The sequence below is a fragment of the Salmo salar genome, chromosome 18, assembly GCF_965601325.2.
Source record: "Salmo salar chromosome 18, fSalSal1, whole genome shotgun sequence".
NCBI lineage: Eukaryota > Metazoa > Chordata > Actinopteri > Salmoniformes > Salmonidae > Salmo > Salmo salar.
In genome coordinates, this window is record NC_138308.1 from 18,968,852 (window position 1) to 18,988,778 (window position 19,927).

At 44.5% G+C, this 19,927-nt stretch overlaps 1 protein-coding gene across 4 annotated transcripts in view; it reads right to left on the reverse strand.

Annotated features, from left to right (window-relative positions):
- Window positions 1-1,424: 1,424 nt before the first annotated feature.
- Window positions 1,425-19,927, reverse strand: part of rims1a (regulating synaptic membrane exocytosis 1a) — a 71,354-nt gene continuing 52,851 nt past the window's right edge. For 3 of the 4 annotated variants that reach the window (XM_082964765.1, XM_082964767.1, XM_082964766.1), the window contains 9 exons: window positions 19,010-19,125; window positions 18,542-18,690; window positions 8,131-8,294; window positions 7,764-7,975; window positions 7,481-7,646; window positions 7,240-7,352; window positions 4,086-4,187; window positions 3,843-3,982; window positions 1,425-3,632 (listed from right to left, as the gene is read on the reverse strand). In XM_082964765.1, coding sequence (XP_082820891.1) covers window positions 3,417-3,632; window positions 3,843-3,982; window positions 4,086-4,187; window positions 7,240-7,352; window positions 7,481-7,646; window positions 7,764-7,975; window positions 8,131-8,294; window positions 18,542-18,690; window positions 19,010-19,125 — 1,378 coding nt within the window. In that variant the 3' untranslated portion in view covers window positions 1,425-3,416. The remainder of the gene's footprint in view (window positions 3,633-3,842; window positions 3,983-4,085; window positions 4,188-7,239; window positions 7,353-7,480; window positions 7,647-7,763; window positions 7,976-8,130; window positions 8,295-18,541; window positions 18,691-19,009; window positions 19,126-19,927) is intronic. The other variant, XM_082964768.1, reaches the window with a different exon arrangement.

Sequence of the window (19,927 nt, forward strand, 5' to 3'; positions counted from 1 at the left end):
CGGGGGGCACCGGTGTCGAGGTAATTGAGGTAATTATGTACATGTGGGTAGAGTTATTAAAGTGACCATGCATAGATAATAACAGAGAGTAGCAGCAGCGTAGAAGAGGGTGGGTGGGGGGGAATGCAAATAGTCTGGGTAGCCATTTGATTTGCTGTTCAGGAGTCTTATGGCTTGGGGGTAGAAGCTGTTTAGAAGCCTCTTGGACCTAGACTTGGCGCTCTGGTACCGCTTGCCATGCAGTAGCAGAGAGAACAGTCTATGACTAGGGTGGCTGGAGTCTTTGTCAATTGTTAGGGCCTTCCTCTGACACCGCCTGGTATAGAGGTCCTGGATGGCAGGAAGCTTGGTCCTGGTGATGTACTGGGCTGTACGTACTACCCTCTGTAGTGCCTTGGGGTCGGCGGCCGAGCAGTTGCCATACCAGGCAGTGATGCAACCCGTCAGGATGCTCCCGATGGTGCAGCTGTAAAACATTTTGAGGATCTGAGGACCCATGCCAAATCTTTTCAGTCTACTGAAGGGGAATAGGTTTTGTCATGCCCTCTTCACGACTGTCTTGGTGTGCTTGGACCATGTTAGTTTGTTGGTGATGTGGACGCCAAGGAACTTGAAGCTCTCAACCTGCTCCACTACAGCCCCATTGATGAAAATGGGGGCATGCTCGGTCCTCCTTTTCCTGTAGTCCACAATCATCTCCTTTGTCTTGATCACATTGAGGGAGAGGTTGTTGTCGTTGCACCACACGGTCAAGTCTCTGACCTCCTCCCTATAGGCTGTCTCACTGTTGTCGGTGAACAGGCCTACCACTGTTGTGTCATCAGCAAACTTAATGATGGTGTTGGAGTGGTGCCTGGCCATGCAGTCATGAGTGAACAGGGAGTATAGGAGGGGACTGAGCACGCACCCCTGAGGGGCCTCAGTGTTGAGGATCAGCGTGGCGGATGTGTTGTTACCTACCCTTACCACCTGGGGGCGGCCCGTGAGGAAGTCCAGGATCCAGTTGCAGGGTGTTTAGTCCCAGGGTTACATACATTATCAATGTTATCCAGATACTAATGCAGTTATGACATGCATACATTATCTTGTTATGAAAGATAACAGTTGACAAATAATGATACCGAACAATGGCTTTAGTAGCACTTCATATGCTTCAAAGTGCTTGGCGTTGTAAAGGGGGCCAATCCACATCAGCCCACCCTTGATGTGCAGCATCTACCTTCGTTGAGGGTTAAGGTTAGGATTAAGGTAAGGGAAAGTCATTAAAAAGTTGTTAAATCGCTTAATATGTTGGCGCATGAACATGTTGACTTCTTTGTACTGCTCAGCAGCCATTTTGCGGTAGTTAAGTTCATCGTTTTCATCATCATATACCCTGTTTATCTACAAGGGCAAGTCAAAAACCGGAGTCGATTTGCCCACCATTTTCTTCCACAGTCTTTTATTTGTAAATAATAAAAATGAACTCTTGAATATAAAACATACACACCAGTAGAGCCACATCTGTTATACAAACAAGAAATGTTGAAGTGAATACTTCTTTCCTAGATATCGTGTTTTGAGTGGAAACTCATGGACTGTAAACAATCAGTATCGTGGAGTAATACTGACAAAGGAAAGGGCAGTGGGCCGCACCGCAAGAGGTTCAACTAAAACGTCAGCTAACAAAATCTTTATGGGTTTTTAAGTTCAGTCCAAACCATGAGAAAATACGGGGATTAAAGTTTTGCGGTTAAAGAAACAAGGTGGCATGTGTTGCAAATAGTCATGTTGGTTTTGGCTGCTATGAGGAGAAACTGAAAGGTCTGTTGGCTCCCCCTTGTGGTTGGGCACCGCTCAGCGGCTCTCAAAGCACAGGGCAAGGGGCTCAGATCTATTTCCATAGGACTAGGAATGTTTGGATCGTTTTGTGTGTGTAAATATTGTCCCCCTGACTCATATTTACAACGAGTGTGTGTGTTTATAGGTGATAGGTGTATAGTCAGATACACTCATTTGATAATCATATATATCTATATCTTTTATCATTTATGTCATAATTATACTTCATATACATTAATCTCTGTTTTTATACACACATTCTCTACCTAGCCCCACTGCCAAAGACTATAGTTAAAACACCTAGCTCCTCAGATAGTCAGTTTGCTCAGTACTACGATACAGCACTGTTCTCCAAAGGGTTCAAAAGGAACACAAGAAAATAAAAAAGTATTTTGGAGACTTCCTAATATGGATATTCATACGCAGAGTGGGAGGTGTGGCCTGGGCGGAGCTTATTCCCCCGGTGTCCGCCCTTGGATGGCGGATGGCTTTTCTGTTTGTATTCATATTCAGTACGAGCAAACTGTACAAGTACATGCAACATACAAGCTGGCCTAAAGTATGTGGAACTAACACACATTTAGTCTAGTCTCTTTTTAAGTAATTCGTCTGGCTTTTGTTTTACAAAAAAAATGTGCATGCAGCTTGGGCCTGGGTCCCGAGTCATGCTGCGCCCACCACACTCGCGGGGGGTGACGAGACCTCTGCTGGTCTGCAGACCACCGTCACTCGAAACCAAATATGCACACAGAGAGTCTGCACCACATTCTCAACATTCTCAACTCTAGGCAAACTCTAGGTACCATTCTCAACTCTAGGCAAATAGAATATGGAATAAAATAGATCTAACCATAATTTGGCCCTTTTTTTCCTCTTTCGCAACCATTAGTTGTCTGAAAAAGAATCAAGCTTTTGTGCTTGCTTTGATCTTAGAACAAGTATTGTTTTCACCTGTGCAGTCTCCCTCACCTAACAGGTTGTGCAATCATGCCAATCCTCACAGATATAGCGACGCCATGACGACCTCAATGCTGAAACGCATTTTGATGGGCAGCTGTCGGCAGGGCGTCTTCAATCTTTTCCCTTTGTCTCCTGCACATTCTTTATGGCCTCACAATAACCTCTTCACTGATTGGCTACACCAAGCCTGGGCTGACATCCCTTGTGCCCCCTAACAGAGTGGGCTGCATGAGTCCCTTCAATCTCAGGAGCACAAGCCATAACACACTCAACGGAGGGAGAGGAGGAATGGAGAAAGAGGGGACAAAAAAAGGAGATGTCAGAGAGGAGGAGGATGGATACATAAAAAGGAGGGATGAGAAATAGAAGAGGTGAGACTCAGGAGCAAGGCCCTAGCAGACCAGAGAAAGGAGGGAAGACGGAAGGAGGGAAGCATGGGAAATGATTGTCTGACTCTGGCTAAACTTTGATTGGCTAGTTCTCTCTCTCCCTCTCTTTCTCTGTATATCTATATCTCTCTGTCTGGCTTTGATTTGCTTAAGGTCTATCTTGGCCCTAGGGATGTGGTCATGCACTCTGGTCAGTTGTGGTCCATTGGTTGTTTTCCATTTGGGGTTGTTGTTGCGTTGTGGTCACTAAGAGCGCATACCAGCTGGTCCTGAGCTGTCCAGGGATGTCTGGGACGCCCGCCGCGTAAGCGAGGCTAAGGTAGGGTCCACCAATGAGGAAGGAGGAAACAATTTGTACCAGCCAATCACTGTGCTGGAGAGGTCCAGCTCCTCCAATAGGATCTGTGCAACTCCCATGAAGCATTTGTGATCCAGTCGCCCGTAGTCGCCCCAGACTATTACCTGTGGAGAGGGACAGAGATAAGGCCAATGACGCACACTTTCAAGCACGCACGTATGCATCACACACCACACACACGCACACACACACGCACACACACACACACACACACACACACACACACACACACACACACACACACACACACACACACACACACACACACACACACACAGACACACACAAGCAGTAAAAGTCCCCGGTGTTATTACCTGGAGGACTTTCCCCTGTGGGCTCTCCTCAAACAGCAGGGCCTGCTGGTAGAGAGGCTCCAGGGTTTTACGTGCAATCTTGGTTTTCTTTTTGGCTTTACAGGCTCCGTTATCCAGCAGGTAGGCCTTGACATAGGGAGCTGCAGAGACAGAGTGGTGTGGGGGAGAAAGGTGAGGGAATGGAGAACAGACACACTTATCTGGGATTTTGTGTGTGTGTGTGTGTGTGCATGTGTGTGGTACCTGGGAGTGATTTGGACCCTGGTTTGGGGGTAAGGCCACGGGCTCTAATCACCTCCACCTCTAGCTGGCCTTTTTTGTCCATCATTCCGATCTGAACATCTCCTGTAAACCATACACGGTATATCATCAGTGGTGTGTACTCAAGGGAATCATGGCTTCCCCAAAAATTGTTCCTAAAAAATGTATTAAAAACATAAAATAATGTATCTTTCAACCCCTTGTGTTTCACGAGGCTTAATGTACTGTATCTCAGCGGAGAAAGCATCCGAGTGAGTGAAACAGCGCCCCTCTGTCTCTGTATGTGTAGCACATCTATCTGATGTCGTCTGGTCAAAAAGAGTATGACATTGTTGCCGACCATATCATTGAATGCAAGAGAAGCCAGAGAGCAATTGGCATAAAAAATATATAAAAAATATATGAAATAATCAGTGTTGAGCTAAACTGAGTGAGCTCAATTGTGAATGGTCCTTGCGCACCCAAAAAAAGTGTAAGGGAAGCCAGTTTGGATTTGGCTTTACACCAATCACATCAGATTAAAAGCAGTACGTCATTTACACAATTTATTTTATTTTTGCATCTCGTTGTGCCACTGTCCTCCAGTGGCTAGCTAGCTAGCTAGCTAAAATGATTCCTTTCCTAAATAGCCATGGATAGAGATATGGATTTAGACTTGTGGTTTTATTGAATTCTCCCTCCTTATTGGCCAATGATTATAACAGCAATTCTGATCCAACCATTAATTCATACCTTGTTGTTCCCCTGGCCCGAGAGGATGGAACTTCAATATGTAGCTAGATGTAGAAGGCTAATGTTAACTAGCTGGCCTGGCACATCATTGCCCATGAAAAGAATTTAGGTTAGCGATCAAGCATTTTAGCCAGGTAGCCTAGGACAACAACAACTAAAATTGTGTACTGAATGACAGAGTGATGAAAGAGAGGAGGATGGCATTGGTGTTTCTCTACAAGTAGTGTGAGTCAACATGTTTTTACTTCTTGTATATACACACACACACACACACACACACACACACACACACACACACACACACACACACACACACACACACACACACACACACACACACACACACACACACACACACACACACACACACACAGCAATCGGTACCATGGACAGCCACATCATATTTAGCTTATGTTTATTGAACTAAATAATTTTTGATATCTTTTAGTTGTCACTGTATTAAAACCTCTCTAGGGTAGGGGGCAGTATTTTCACGGCCGGATGAAAAACATACCCAAATTAAACGGCCTGCTACTCGGGGCCAGGAACTAGAATATGCATATTGTTAGTAGATTTGGATAGAAAACACTCTGAAGTTTCTAAAACTGTTTGAATGATGTCTGTGAGTATAACAGAACTCATATGGCAGGCAAAAACCTGAGAAAAATTTAACCAGGAAGTGAGAATTCTGGTGCTTGTAGTCCTTTCAAGTCATTGCCTATCAAACACACAGTGACTTAGGGTTCATTTTGCACTTCCTAAGGCTTCCACTAGATGTCAACAGTCTTTAGAAAGTTGTTTGAGGCATCTATGATGAACAGAGACCGAACAAGAAGGCTGGGAAGTTGGTGACCCAGGGAAGGACATCAGTTCATTGGCGCGCATTCACGTGAGAGGTAGCTGTGTTCCAAAACATTTTTCAAGACAATGGAATCGTCCGGTTGGAATATTATTGAAGTTCTAAGTGATAAAGGCCCTAAAGATTGATGCCATACAATGTTTGACATGTTTGAACGAACGTAAATATAACTTTTTTAACTTTTCGTCGTGACATTTTCCGCGCGCTTCCTACACTTGGAGTAGCTTACTGAATGCGCTAACAACAAGGAGCTATTTGGACATAAATTATGGACTTTATCGAACACGGCAACATTTATTGTGGACCTGGGATTTCTGGAAGTGCCTTCTGATGAAGATCATCAAAGGTAAGTGAATATTTCTAATGCTATTTATGATTTTAGATGACTCCAAAATGGCGGGTATCTGTATTGCCTAGTGTATTTTTCTGAGCGCAGTACTCAGATTATTGCAAAGTGTGCTTTCCTCGTGAAGCTTTTTTCAAATCTGTCACAGCGTTTGCATAAAGGAGATGTTCATCTATAATTCTTTGAATAACAGTTTAATATTTTATCAACGTTTATGATGAGTATTTTTGTGAATTGTTGTGCTGATTCACCGGCAGTATTGGAGGCAAAATATTTTCTGAACATCACACACCAATGTAAAATGGGGTTTATGGATATAAATATGAACTTTATCGAACAAACAATGCATGTATTGTGTAACATGATGTCCTAGGAGTGTCATCTGAAGAAGATCGTCAAAGGTTAGTGCATAATTTTAGCTGGTTTTCTGGTTTTTGTGACGCCTGTCCTTGCTAGGAAAATGGCTGTGTGCTTTTTCTTGTGTTGGAACTGTCCTAACATAATCTAACTTTATGCTTTCGCCATAAAGCCTTTTTGAAATCGGACAATGTGGTTACATTAAGGAGACGTGTATCTTTAAAATGGTGTAAAATAGTCGTATGTTTGAGAACTTTGAATTATGACATTTTGTGGTTTTGAATTTGCCGCTCTGATTTTTCACTGGCTGTTGAATAGTGTGAACCGTGGGTGAGCGTCCCACCTGCCCAAGAGAGGTTAAACTAAGCATAGGTGATTTGATGATGTTGAAACGCTGAAGTTCAAATGGTGCTGGAATAGTGGAGGCAGCTCCTGTTTTCTTTTCGGCGGTAACTCTCTGTGGTTCTAAATCAATAGTTGTTTAGTGGTCCGAAAATGTCAGAAACATTAACTTGATTGACCATGCTGTAGGTCATGTAACTGTTTGTTACTGTACAAGCAATATGCTTTGTGAACTTCACCAGACAGAGGTTGCTCTCCGGTATTGTGATGAAACAAAGGTGTGGTTGAATTTATTCTGCCACTGTGTCTTCTTATTGTCTCGACCTTAGGCCTATATATCACGGTGTCAACGCATATGAACTAACAAGTTATAGAGTAAACAACGCAATTATCACAACACATACTGTAGGTTGTAATATGGCTTTTTTCCCTGGCTTGGCTTCCTTAGCGATTTTACCCACGCATCACTACTGTCCATCATATCCCTTTGTGCCACTCACCCATGGCGGGTGTGGCTAATGTTTGCCGGCCCACCAGTTGGGCGGGGCCAAGGCCATCCAGGAAGTCACTGAACTGACTGTCAACCCCCAGCCTCATCCCCGAGAAGATTAGACTGGAACACACACAAACACACTGGGGTTAGACTACTGAAGATCAGAATAACGTTAGACTGGATAAGCATTGAAGTGAGAATGACACTATCACTACAGTCAAAGAGAGAGTGAGGCTAGAGATACTGACTTCCCCTCAGAGCTGTAGCTGTTCATGCTGCCGTCAGTTGAGTCTCTGCTGGCCTGGCGGTTCATGGCAGAGCGGGGGTACTCTACAGCCATGCCCACCTCTGTACTCCGCTGGATCTGAATTTTGTTCTTTTTCTTGCCCTTCTTCTTAGTATCCACCACCACTGCTTTTTTTTACACACAACAAATACAACAACAATACATTCATATTACCAACTGGTTTTTATATGGGTGCTGGATACGCTTGTGTATGGGGTCTTGTTTGTATGGTATGTCTGTATTACCCTTCTGGGAGGTGAGCTGTGAGGTGCTGCAGCTGCGTCTGGAGGGCAGGCCCACAATGGCCACCACCCGTTGGCTGAGGCTGGAGCGCCGCTTCTTGCCCCCGCCCAATGCTGTATCTGATTGGCTGCCGTCAGTGTGCTCAATGCCATAGATCTCACCGCTCACACTGGTGCTCTTCAACATGCTGCGGCCTGACGCACGCATCGCCTTGCTACACACACACACACACACACACACATACACACGCACACACACGCACACCACACATACACACACAATCACACAGACAGACAAATACATTTTGTAGTCTTTACTGCAACACACAGGTGCGTGTGTGTGCGTGTGTGTGTGTGTGGTTCTTTTTACTTGAAGCGTCCCCGGGGTCTCTCTGACTGGATGGATATGTAGCTGGTACTACTGATGCGGGAGGCACTGCTGGTGCGAGAGATGGCTGACACGTCGCTGACATCACTGTCTGAAGACTTGCGGGATACGTTCTCACAGCTGGTTCTCCTCTGGTCCTTATACAGCTAGAGAGAGAGGATTAGAGAGGGACAGAGGATGACAAGATATATATACACATGTATTTCATGCCAATAAAGTTGACTGAATTTAATTATTTTGAATTGAGAGGGGGATAGAGGAGTGAGGGGTGAGAGAGAGGCAAGATGAATATGGAGAGATGGTCATAAATATGGGGAGTGAGAGAGGGACAGAGAGATGGAGAGAGGTCAGATGAGCTCCTAAAAAATATATATATTTAGAGTTAGATAAACTTGGATTTTTTTGTCAGGAACATATACAGGATGCTACCCTCGACAACATAACCTTCACTCCAAATCAAAACTCAAAACCTACAACCTGATTTTGGACGGAATTACGGAATCACCTGGAAGGCTTACAACTACCAAAGATTATCATTCCAACGCTATACAGCAAATGCTCTGGAAAACAACAGAAACCTGAAAACACCATCCAACCTGGAAGTGAGTGAGTCATGTTTAGTCTGAAGCTATATTTTATCTCCAAAAGCCAAGAAGAAAAATACATTACATTACTTTATAAGGGCTGAATGCTAAATTAAGGCTGCCAAGCTTGATACAACTTCAATTAGCACTGACGTGCCAAGGGAGAGGTGTCAAAGCCCTTTAGCCCAACAATGTCAGGAGAGTCGAACAGTCTTCTCCAACCAAATGGAGAGGCCTTAGAAGCTGCCTCCCGCTGTTCAGAGGTAATTAAAATACAGTACCCTGTGTATGTAAAGAATGATAAGGCAAGAAAAGATCACAAAATGAAGGTCTTTATGGAAAATCAAGAGACACTTTTTGCTGACTATTATAAAAATGGGAACATCAGCAACCTCATCTTCCAATCAAACCATCCCCTGGCATGGCACAGTGCTATATTAGCACACTACCCCTCTGTTAAGAGGGGGGGTGTTAACGAGGGGTGGAAACTCAGGATACTAGACAACGAGGACTCTGAGTCAGCTAATATATATCTCTATAAGTCTGGAAGAGTATTGGTACAGGGCAACCCCAAACAGTTTCAGCTGGACTTTCACCTAATCAAAGAATTCACCCAGCAGGAGAAGGTCTCCCTTGAGAAAGATACCCCCACCCCGAGCAGGTCAGACCAGACCTCTTCATTATATAACCCCACAGACGTGCAACCCCAAGACCTCTTCATTATATAACCCCACAGACATGCAACCCCAAGCGGAATGTCAACCTCCCAGCACAGAGTACTACCTCCTCTTTGAAATGAAGGATACATTTACCCAGCTGGAGGTAAGGCAGGTGGAGCTGGAACAGCAGGTGATTACACTCCAGTCAGCACAGACCCAAACCCAGACAACAGTCCGGCACAACAACACCCCCTTAACCAGACCCGGAGAGCTGGAGGTGGAGAGAGACATATCTGCACTCTGGACTGTGGTGAGACAACTTCAACAATATAAAAAGCAAGAGCAGAAGAACAGAGCACTAGAGGAGAGGATCAGACTGCTGGAGGAGAGGGTGAGGGGATGGCGTTTGACAGAGAACAACCCACTAGAGAGGTGGCCAACCCCGCAGAGAAGCCAGCAGAACAGCCCACCTCAGCTCCCGACAAAAGTCTCGTCACCAGAGCAGAACAGGCCACACCAGACCCTGACCATAGCGTCGACATCACAGCAGAACAGACAAACGAAGCACCCCAAGCCCAGGGGATCTCACCCCATCTGAGCACCCCCCCTGTCTGCCACCCTGATAGCCCTCCTGACAACCCCCCACACCCACTGAGGACATACACAAGACACAGATTGTACTCCTTATGGACTCAAATGGGAAATATATACAAGAAGAAAAACTAAACTCTGGTGTCCAAACACCCAGCACGCCCTAGACTTTCTGTCTGAGGACCAACTAGGTTCACCCAGACACATAATAATACACACAGGCACAAACGACCTGAGAGCCCAGCAGGAAAGGATGGCCACAGCACTTAAGGGAGTGATAGAAAAAGCTTCTTCTACTTTCCCCAACGCACAAGTGGTTATCTCCACCCTGCTACCACGAAAATACTTCCACCCTGCTACCATACAGCGGGTAAACGCAAGTATTTCGCGTGACTGAGCCTCAAAACCAAATGTTTTCCTGGCCCACCACTCCACCCTGGACTTGAACAGCCTCTGTGACCAGGACCACCTATACAAGGCAGCAGTGCCCACCTTCGCCGGACTCTAAAGGACATCGCTGTCAAACGCAGCCAGCTGTCAACACTTCACACAGGAGCAACAGATCAATAGACACCCCGCCCAGACCAGCGAGACACTCTTCCAGACCTGCGGGACCCCCCCCCCCCCCCCCCCCCGGACCTACACATAGAGGACCCACGCTGAGAGGACCTACATCCAGACCACAGCACCACCAGCCACCTACACACCCCCACCACAACCAATCAACACCCCACCCAAGTCAACCATGCCCACACTCCATTTAGGTCCCCTCAGATCAGACCTATGCCCCTCCTGCCCACCCCATGCACCCCACCCCCGCAAAGAGGGCCTCAACATGGAAGTCACACATACGCCCAGGCCGTGAGCGTGCAAACAGACCCAATGCCCACTCTTACTCTATCCCAAGCCAATGGCATGTACCAGATGCTCAGAATGCTCTGCTCACAGTTACTGGCCTGAGGCCAAACCACATGACCAACAACATTGGACACTTTATGGAACACAAAGCCTTCACTATCTCATCCTGGAATATCCAAGACCTGAGGTCATCTGCCTTTGGCCTAAAGAGCAGGAACCTGGACTTCATCAAAGAAATCGGAAATACAGACATTGTCATCCTACAAGAAACCTGGTATAGAGGAGACGGACCCACTGGTTGCCCTCTAGGTTACAGAGAGCTGGTAGTCCCATCCACCAAACTACCAGGTGTGAAACAGGGAAGGGACTCAAGGGGGAAAGCTAATTTGGTATTGAGCAGACCTTACTCACTCCATTAAATTCATCAAAACAGGAACATTTTACATTTGGCTAGAAATTCAAAAGGAAATCATCTTAACTGAGAAAAATGTTGTCCTGTGTTCTACCTGTATCCCCCCCACTAGAATCCCATACTTTAATGAATACAGCTTCTCCATCCTGGAGGCAGAAATCAATCATTTCCCGACCCAGGGACAGGTACTAGTCTGTGGTGACCTAAATGCCAGAACCAGACAAGAACCTGACACCCCCAGCACACAGGGGGACAAACACCTGCCTGGAGGTGACAGCATTCCCTCCCCCATATGCCCCTCTAGGCACAACTACGACAACATAACCAACAAAAACAGGTCACAACTCCTGTAGCTCTGTCACACGCTGGATATGTACATAGTCAATGGTTGTCTTTGAAGGGACTTCTATGGTAGGTACACCTATAGCTCATCTCTTGGCAGTAGTACTGTAGACTACTTTATCACTGACCTCAACCCAGAGTCTCTCAGAGCGTTCACAGTCAGCCCACTGACACCCCTATCAGACCACAGCAAAATCACAGTCTACTTGAACAGAGCAATACTCAATCATGAGGCATCAAAGCCAAAGGAACTGAGTAATATTAAGAAATGCTATAGAGGGAAGGAATGTAGTTTGGAAACCTACCAAAAAACAATTAGGCAACAACAAATTCAATCCCTTTTAGACAACTTCCTGGACAAAACGTTCCACTGTAATAGTGATGGTGTAAACTTGGCAGTAGAAAATCTTAACAGTATATTTGACCTCTCAGCTTCTCTATCAAATCTAAAAATCTCAAATAGAAAACCGAAGAAAATTAACAACAATGACAAATGGTTTGATGAAGAATGCAACAATCTAAGAAAGAAATTGAGAATCCTGTCCAACCAAAAACATAGAGACCCGGAAAACCTGAGTCTACACCTTCACTATGGTGAATCACTAAAACAATACAGAAATACACTACGGAAAAAGAAGGAACAGCATGTCAGAAATCAGCTCAATGTAATTGAAAAATCCATAGACTCTAACCACTTCTGGGAAAATTGGAAAACTCTAAACAAACAATAACACAAAGAATTATCTATCCAAAAGGAAGATGTATAGGTAAACCACTTCTCCAATCTTTTTGGCTCTATAACGAAGAACAAACAGCAAAATCATATACATGATCAAATACAAATCTTAGAATCAACTATTAAAGACTACCAGAACCCACTGGATTCTGCAATTACCTTGAATGAACTATAGGACAAAATAAAAACCCTCCAACCCAAAAAGGCCTGTGGTGTTGATGGTATCCTCAATGAAATGATCAAATATACAGACAACAAATTCCAATTGGCTATACTAAAACTCTTTTTCATCATCCTTAGCTCTGGCATCTTCCCCAATATTTGGAACCAAGGACTGACTGATCACTCCAATCCACAAAAGTGGAGACAAATTTGACCCCAATAACTACTGTGGGATATGCGTCAACAGCAACGTTGGGAAAATCCTCTGCATTATCATTAACAGCAGACTCGTACATTTCCTCAGTGAAAGCAATGTACTGAGCAAATGTCAAATTGGCTTTTTACCAAATTATTTTGGCATGAGGGTCTGCTATACAAATTGATGGAAAGTGGTGTTTGGGGAAAAACATACGACATTATAAAATCCATGTACACAAACAACAAGTGTGCTGTTAAAATAGGCAAAAAACACACAGGGCCGTTGGATGAGACAGGGATGCAGCTTAAGCCCCACCCTCTTCAACATATATATCAACAAATTGGCGAGGGCACTAGAAAAGTCTGCAGCACCCGGCCTCACCCTACTAGAATCTGAAGTCAAATGTCTACTGTTTGCTGATGATCTGGTGTTTCTGTCACCAATCAAGGATGGCCTACAGCAGCACCTAGATCTTCTGCACAGTTTCAGCTAGACCTGGGCCCTGACAGTAAATCTCAGTAAGACCAAAATAATGGTGTTCCAAAAAAGGTCCAGTCGCCAGGACCACAAATACAAATGCCATCTAGACACCGTTAGCCTAGAGCACACAAAAAGCTATACATACCTTGGCCTAAACATCAGCGCCACAGGTAACTTCCACAAAGCTGTGAACGATCTGAGAGACAAGGCAAGAAGGGCATTCTATGCCATCAAAAGGAACATAAAATTCGACATACCAATTAGGATCTGGCTAAAAATACTTGAATCAGTTATAGAACTCATTGCCCTTTATGGTTGTGAGGTCTGGGGTCTGCTCATCAACCAAGATTTCACAAAATGGGACAAACACTAAATTGAGACTCTGCATGCAGAATTCTGCAAAAATATCCTCAGTGTACAACGTAGAACACCAAATAATGCATGCAGAGCAGAATTAGGCTGATACCCGCTAATTATCAAAATCCAAAAAAGAGCTGTTCAATTCTACAACCACCTAAAAGGTAGCGATTTCCAAACCTTCCATAACAAAACCATCACCTACAGAGAGATGAACCTGGAGAAGAGTCCCCTAAGCAAGCTGGTCCTGGGGCTCTGTTCACAAACACAAACACACCCCACATAGCCCCAGGACAGCAACACAATTAGACCCAACCAAATCAGGAGAAAACAAAAAGATCATTACTTGACACATTGGAAAGAATCGACAAAAAAACGGAGAAAACTAGAATGCTATTTGGCCCTAAACAGAGAGTACACAGTGGCAGAATACCTGACCACTGTGACTGACTCAAACTTAAGGAAAGCTTTGACTATGTACAGACTCAGTGACCATAGCCATGCTATTGAGAAAGGCCGCCGTAGGCAGACCTGGCTCTCAAGAAAAGACAGGCTATGTGCACACTGCACACAAAATGAGGTGGAAACTGAGCTGCACTTCCTAATCTCCTGCCCAATGTATGACCAAATTAGAGACACATATTTCCCTCAGATTACACAGATCCACAAAGAATTTGAAAACAAACCCGATTTTGATAAACTCCCATATCTACTGGGTGAAATAACAGTGTGCCATCACAGCAGAAAGATTTGTGACCTGTTGCCACAAGAAAAGGTCAACCAGTGAAGAACAAACACCATTGTAAATACAACCCACATTTATGCTTATTTATTTCCCCTTTTGTACTTTAACCATTTGTACATCGTTACAACACCATATATATATTCAGTTGAAGTCGGAAGTTTAGATACACTTAGGTTGGAGTCATTAAAACTTGTTTTTCAACCACTCCACAAATTTCTTGTTAACAAACTATAGTTTTGGCAAGTCGGTTAGGACATCTACTTTGTGCATGACACAAGAATTTTTCCAACAATTGTTTACAGACAGATTATTTCACTTATAACTCACTGTATCACAATTCTAGTGGGTCAGAAGTTTACATACACTAAGTTGACTGTGCCTTTAAACAGCTTGGAAAATTCCAGAAAATTATGTCATGGCTTTAGAAGCTTCTGATAGGCTAATTGACATAATTTGAGTCAACTGGAGGTGTACATGTGGATGTATTTCAAGGCCTACCTTCAAACTAAGTGCCTCTTTGCTTGACATCATGGCAAAATCAAAAGAAATCAGCCAAGACCTCAGAAAAAAATTGTAGACCTCCACATGTCTGGTTCATCCTTGGGTTCATCTGTACAAACAATAGTATGCAAGTATAAACATCATGGGACGATGCAGCCGTCATACCGCTCAGGAAGGAGACGCGTTCTGTCTCCTAGAGATGAACGTACTTTTGTGCAAAAAGTGCAAATCAATCCCAGAACAATAGCAAAAGACCTTGTGAAGTTGCTGGAGGAAACAGGTACAAAAGTATCAGTAAAACGAGTCCTATATCGACATAAACTGAAAGGCCGCTCAGCAAGGAAGAAGCCACTGCTCCAAAACCGCCATAAAAAAGCCAGACTATGGTTTGTAACTGCACATGGGAACAAAGATCGTACTTTTTGGAGAAATGTCCTCTGGTCTGATGAAACAAAAATAGAACTGTTTGGCCATAACGACCATCATTATGTTTGGAGAAAAAAAGGGGAGACTTGCAAGCCGAAGAACACCATCCCAACCGTGAAGCACGGGGTGGCAGCATCATGTTGTGGGGGTGCTTTGCTGCAGGAGGGTCTGGTGTACTTCACAAAATAGATGGCATCATGAGGTAGGAAAATTATGTGGATATTTTTATTTTTATTTCACCTTTATTTAACCAGGTAGGCAAGTTGAGAACAAGTTCTCATTTACAATTACGACCTGGCCAAGATAAAGCAAAGCAGTTTGACACATACAACAACACAGAGCTACACATGGAGTAAAACAAACATACAGTCAATAATACAGTAAAAAAGTAGGTCTATATACAATGTGAGCAAATGAGGGGCACAAAAAGGCCATGGTGGCGAAGTACATACAATATAGCAAGTAAAACACTGGAATGGTAGATTTGCACTGGAAGAAAGTGCAAAGTAGGAATATAAATAATGGGGTGCAAAGGAGCAAAATAAATAAATAAATACAGTAGGGGAAGAGGTAGTTGTTTGGGATAAATTATAGATGGGCTATGTACAGGTGCAGTAATCTGTGAGCTGCTCTGACAGCTGGTGCTTAAAGCTAGTGAGGGAGATAAGTGTTTCCAGTTTCAGAGATTTTTGTAGTTCGTTCCAGTCATTGGCAGCAGAGAACTGGAAGGAGAGGCGGCCAAAGGAGGAATTGGCTTTGGGAGTGACCAGTGAGATATACCTGCTGGAGCGCGTGCTAAAGGTGGGTGCTGCAATGGTGACCAGCGAGCTGAGATAAGGGGGGACTTTACCTAGCAGGGTCTTGTAGATGACCTGGAGCCAGTGGGTTTGGCGACGAGTATGAAGCGAGGGCCATCCAACGAGAGCGTAGAGGTAGCAGTGGTGGGTAGTATATGGGGCTTTGGTGACAAAACGGATGGCACTGTGATAGACTGCATCCAATTTATTGAGTAGGGTATTGGAGGCTATTTTGTAAAAGACATCGCCGAAGTCGAGGATCGGTAGGATGGTCAGATTTATGAGGGTATGTTTGGCAGCATGAGTGAAGGATGCTTTGTTGCAAAATAGGAAGCCAATTCTAGATTTAACTTTGGATTGGAGATGTTTGATGTGAGTCTGGAAGGAGAGTTTACAGTCTAACCATACACCTAGGTATTTGTAGTTGTCCACATATTCTAAGTCAGAACCGTCCAGAGTAGTGATGCTGGACGGGCGGGCAGGTGCAGGCAGCGATCGGTTGAAGAGCATGCATTTAGTTTTACTTGTATTTAAGAGCAGTTGGAGGCCACGGAAGGAGAGTTGTATGGCATTGAAGCTCGTCTGGAGGGTTGTTAACACAGTGTCCAAAGAAGGGCCAGAAGTATACAGAATGGTGTCGTCTGCGTAGAGGTGGATCAGAGACTCACCAGCAGCAAGAGCGACATCATTGACGTATACAGAGAAGAGAGTCGGCCAAATAATTGAACCCTGTGGCACCCCCATAGAGACTGCCAGAGGTCCGGACAACAGGCCCTCCGATTTGACACACTGAACTCTATCAGAGAAGTAGTTGGTGAACCAGGCGAGGCAATCATTAGAGAAACCAAGACTATTGAGTTTGCCGATGAGGATGTGGTGATTGACAGAGTCGAAAGCCTTGGCCAGGTCAATGAATACAGCTGCACAGTATTGTTTCTTATCAATGGCGGTTAAGATATCGTTTAGGACCTTGAGCGTGGCTGAGGTGCACCCATGACCAGCTCTGAAACCAGATTGCATAGCGGAGAAGGTGCGGTGGGATTCGAAATGGTCGGTAATCTGTTTGTTGACTTGGCTTTCGAAGACCTTAGAAAGGCAGGGTAGGATAGATATAGGTCTGTAGCAGTTTGGGTCAAGAGTGTCCCACCCTTTGAAGAGGGGGATGACCGCAGCTGCTTTCCAATCTTTGGAAATCTCAGACGACACGAAAGAGAGATTGAACAGGCTAGTAATAGTGGTTGCAACAATTTCGGCAGATAATTTTAGAAAGAAAGGGTCCAGATTGTCTAGCCTGGTTGATTTGTAGGGGTCCAGATTTTGCAGCTCTTTCAGAACATCAGCTGACTGGATTTGGGAGAAGGAGAAATGGGGAAGGCTTGGGCGAGTTGCTGTGGGGGGTGCAGTGCTGTTGACCGGGGTAGGGGTAGCCAGGTGTAAAGCATGGCCAGCCGTAGAAAAATGCTTATTGAAATTCTCAATTATAGTGGATTTATCGGTGGTGACAGAGTTTCCTATCCTCAGTGCAGTGGGCAGCTGGGAGAAAGTGCTCTTATTCTCCATGGACTTTACAGTGGCCCAGAACTTTTTTGAGTTTGTGTTGCAGGAAGCAAATTTCTGCTTGAAAAAGCTAGCCTTGGCTTTTCTAACTGCCTGTGTATATTGGTTTCTAACTTCCCTGAAAAGTTGATATACTGAAGCAACATCTCAAGACATCAGTCAGGAAGTTAAAGCTTGGTCGCAAATGGGTATTCCAAGTGGACAATGACCCCAAGCATACTTCCAAAGTTGTGGCAAAATGGCTTAAGGACAACAAAGTCAAGGTAATAGAGTGGCCATCACAAAGCCCTGACCTCAATCCGATAGAACATTTTTGGGCAGAACTGAAAAAGCGTGTGCGAGCAAGGAGGCCTACAAACCTGACTCCGTTACACCAGCTCTGTCAGGAGGAATGGGCCAAAATTCACCCAACTTATTGTGGGAAGCTTGTGGAAGGCTACCCGAAACGTTTGACCCAAGTTAAACAGTTTAAAGGCAATGCTACCAAATACTAATTGAGTGTATGTAAACTTCTGACCCACTGGGAATGTGATGAAAGAAATAAAAGCTGATAAATAAATCATTCTCTCCACTAATACTCTGACATTTCACATTCTTAAAATAAAGTGGTGATCCTAGCTGACCTAAGACTGGGGATTTTTACTAGGATTAAATGTCAGGAATTAAGAAAAACTGAGTTTACATGTATTTAGCTAAGGTGTATGTAAACTTCAGACTTCAACTGTACATAATATGACATTTGTAATGTCTTTATTCTTTTGGAACTTCTGTGAGTGTAATGTTTACTGTTCATTTTTATTGTTTATTTCACTTTTGTATATTATCTACTCCACTTGCTTTGGCAATGTTAACATATGTTTCCCATGCCAATAAAGCCTCTTGAATTGAATTGAATTGAGAGGAATGAACGGACAGAGATATGGGGAGCAAGAGAGAGAGAGGGACAGAGAGGGAGACATACAAAGAGGGTTAGGGTTAGGGGCTGACCTCAAGTGACAGGTGACTGACCTCGCGTTTGCTCTTGAGCACCCTCTCCACATCCCTGCTGGAAGTGGACGGAGCAGCAGAACTCCTGTAGGAGTCCCTCTGCTGCACCTTCATCTGGAGCTGACGAACACGCTCTTCTGCTGCTAGGGCTAGACACACACACACATACAGGGAGGAATCAGCAAAAATATGCACACCCACACTCACATTTAATCACCACACAATCACAATTAATCACCACTCACCCACATTTAATCACCCACACACACATTTAATCACCACACACCCACATTTAATCACCACACACAAACACACACACACACACACACACACACACACACAAACAAACACACACACACACACACACATTTAATCACCACACACATATCACCACTCACTCACTCACTCACTCACTCACTCACTCACTCACGTTTACAGACAAAATCAAGTCAAGAAAGCCACACACACCTTGCTCTACGGGGCTGCTGCTCTTGTCTGGGACCTGTGGGAGTTGTCTGACCCTGCGAGCTGCTGACGAGGACATCACTGAGGAGGACAGAGACGCACCACCTTGGAGGTGGCCCCTGAGAGAGAGAGAGAGAGAGAGAGAGAGAGAGAGAGAGAGATGGAACGAGAGAGAGGATGAGAGAATGCACCCACTACTAGATTCACTGTTAGACACAGAGTTTTGACACATTGGAACTAAGAAGAGCACGAGACAGAGTCAAGCTTGGTAGGAAAGTGAGGGGAAGTGTACTACTGGTGGCTGGTGTGAGGTCTTGTAGCAAAAAGAGCTTGATACATTTAGACCGTGAAAAACGTAGACAATTAGCATTATTGAGTGTACAAAACATTAAGGACACCTTCCTAATATTGAGTGGCAATCCACCCTACCCCTTTTGTCTTGCCCATTCACCCTCTCAATGGCACACACAATCCATGTCTAAATTGTCTCAAGGTTTAAAAATCCTTCTTTAACCTGTCTCCTCCCGTTCATCTACACTGATTGAAGTGGATTTAACAAGTGACATCAATAAGGGATCATAGCTTTCACCTGGATTCACCTGGTCATCTATGTTATGTTCTTAATGTTTTGTACACTCAGTGTACACTTACACACAAACGCACACACACACACACACACACACACACACACACACACACACACACACACACACACACACACACACACACACACACACACACACACAACCCACCACACACTGGCCCATGGCTGGGGTACAATATCAAATAAATAGTGCATTATAGGCAGTGGAATCATGGAGGAAGGCAACAGCTCTATCTCTCTCAGGCCGCTCCTCCAAGGGGACTGAGGTGAGGGGTCAGAGGTCAGCACCTGTATGGTTGGGGTGAGCCCGGGGCCAA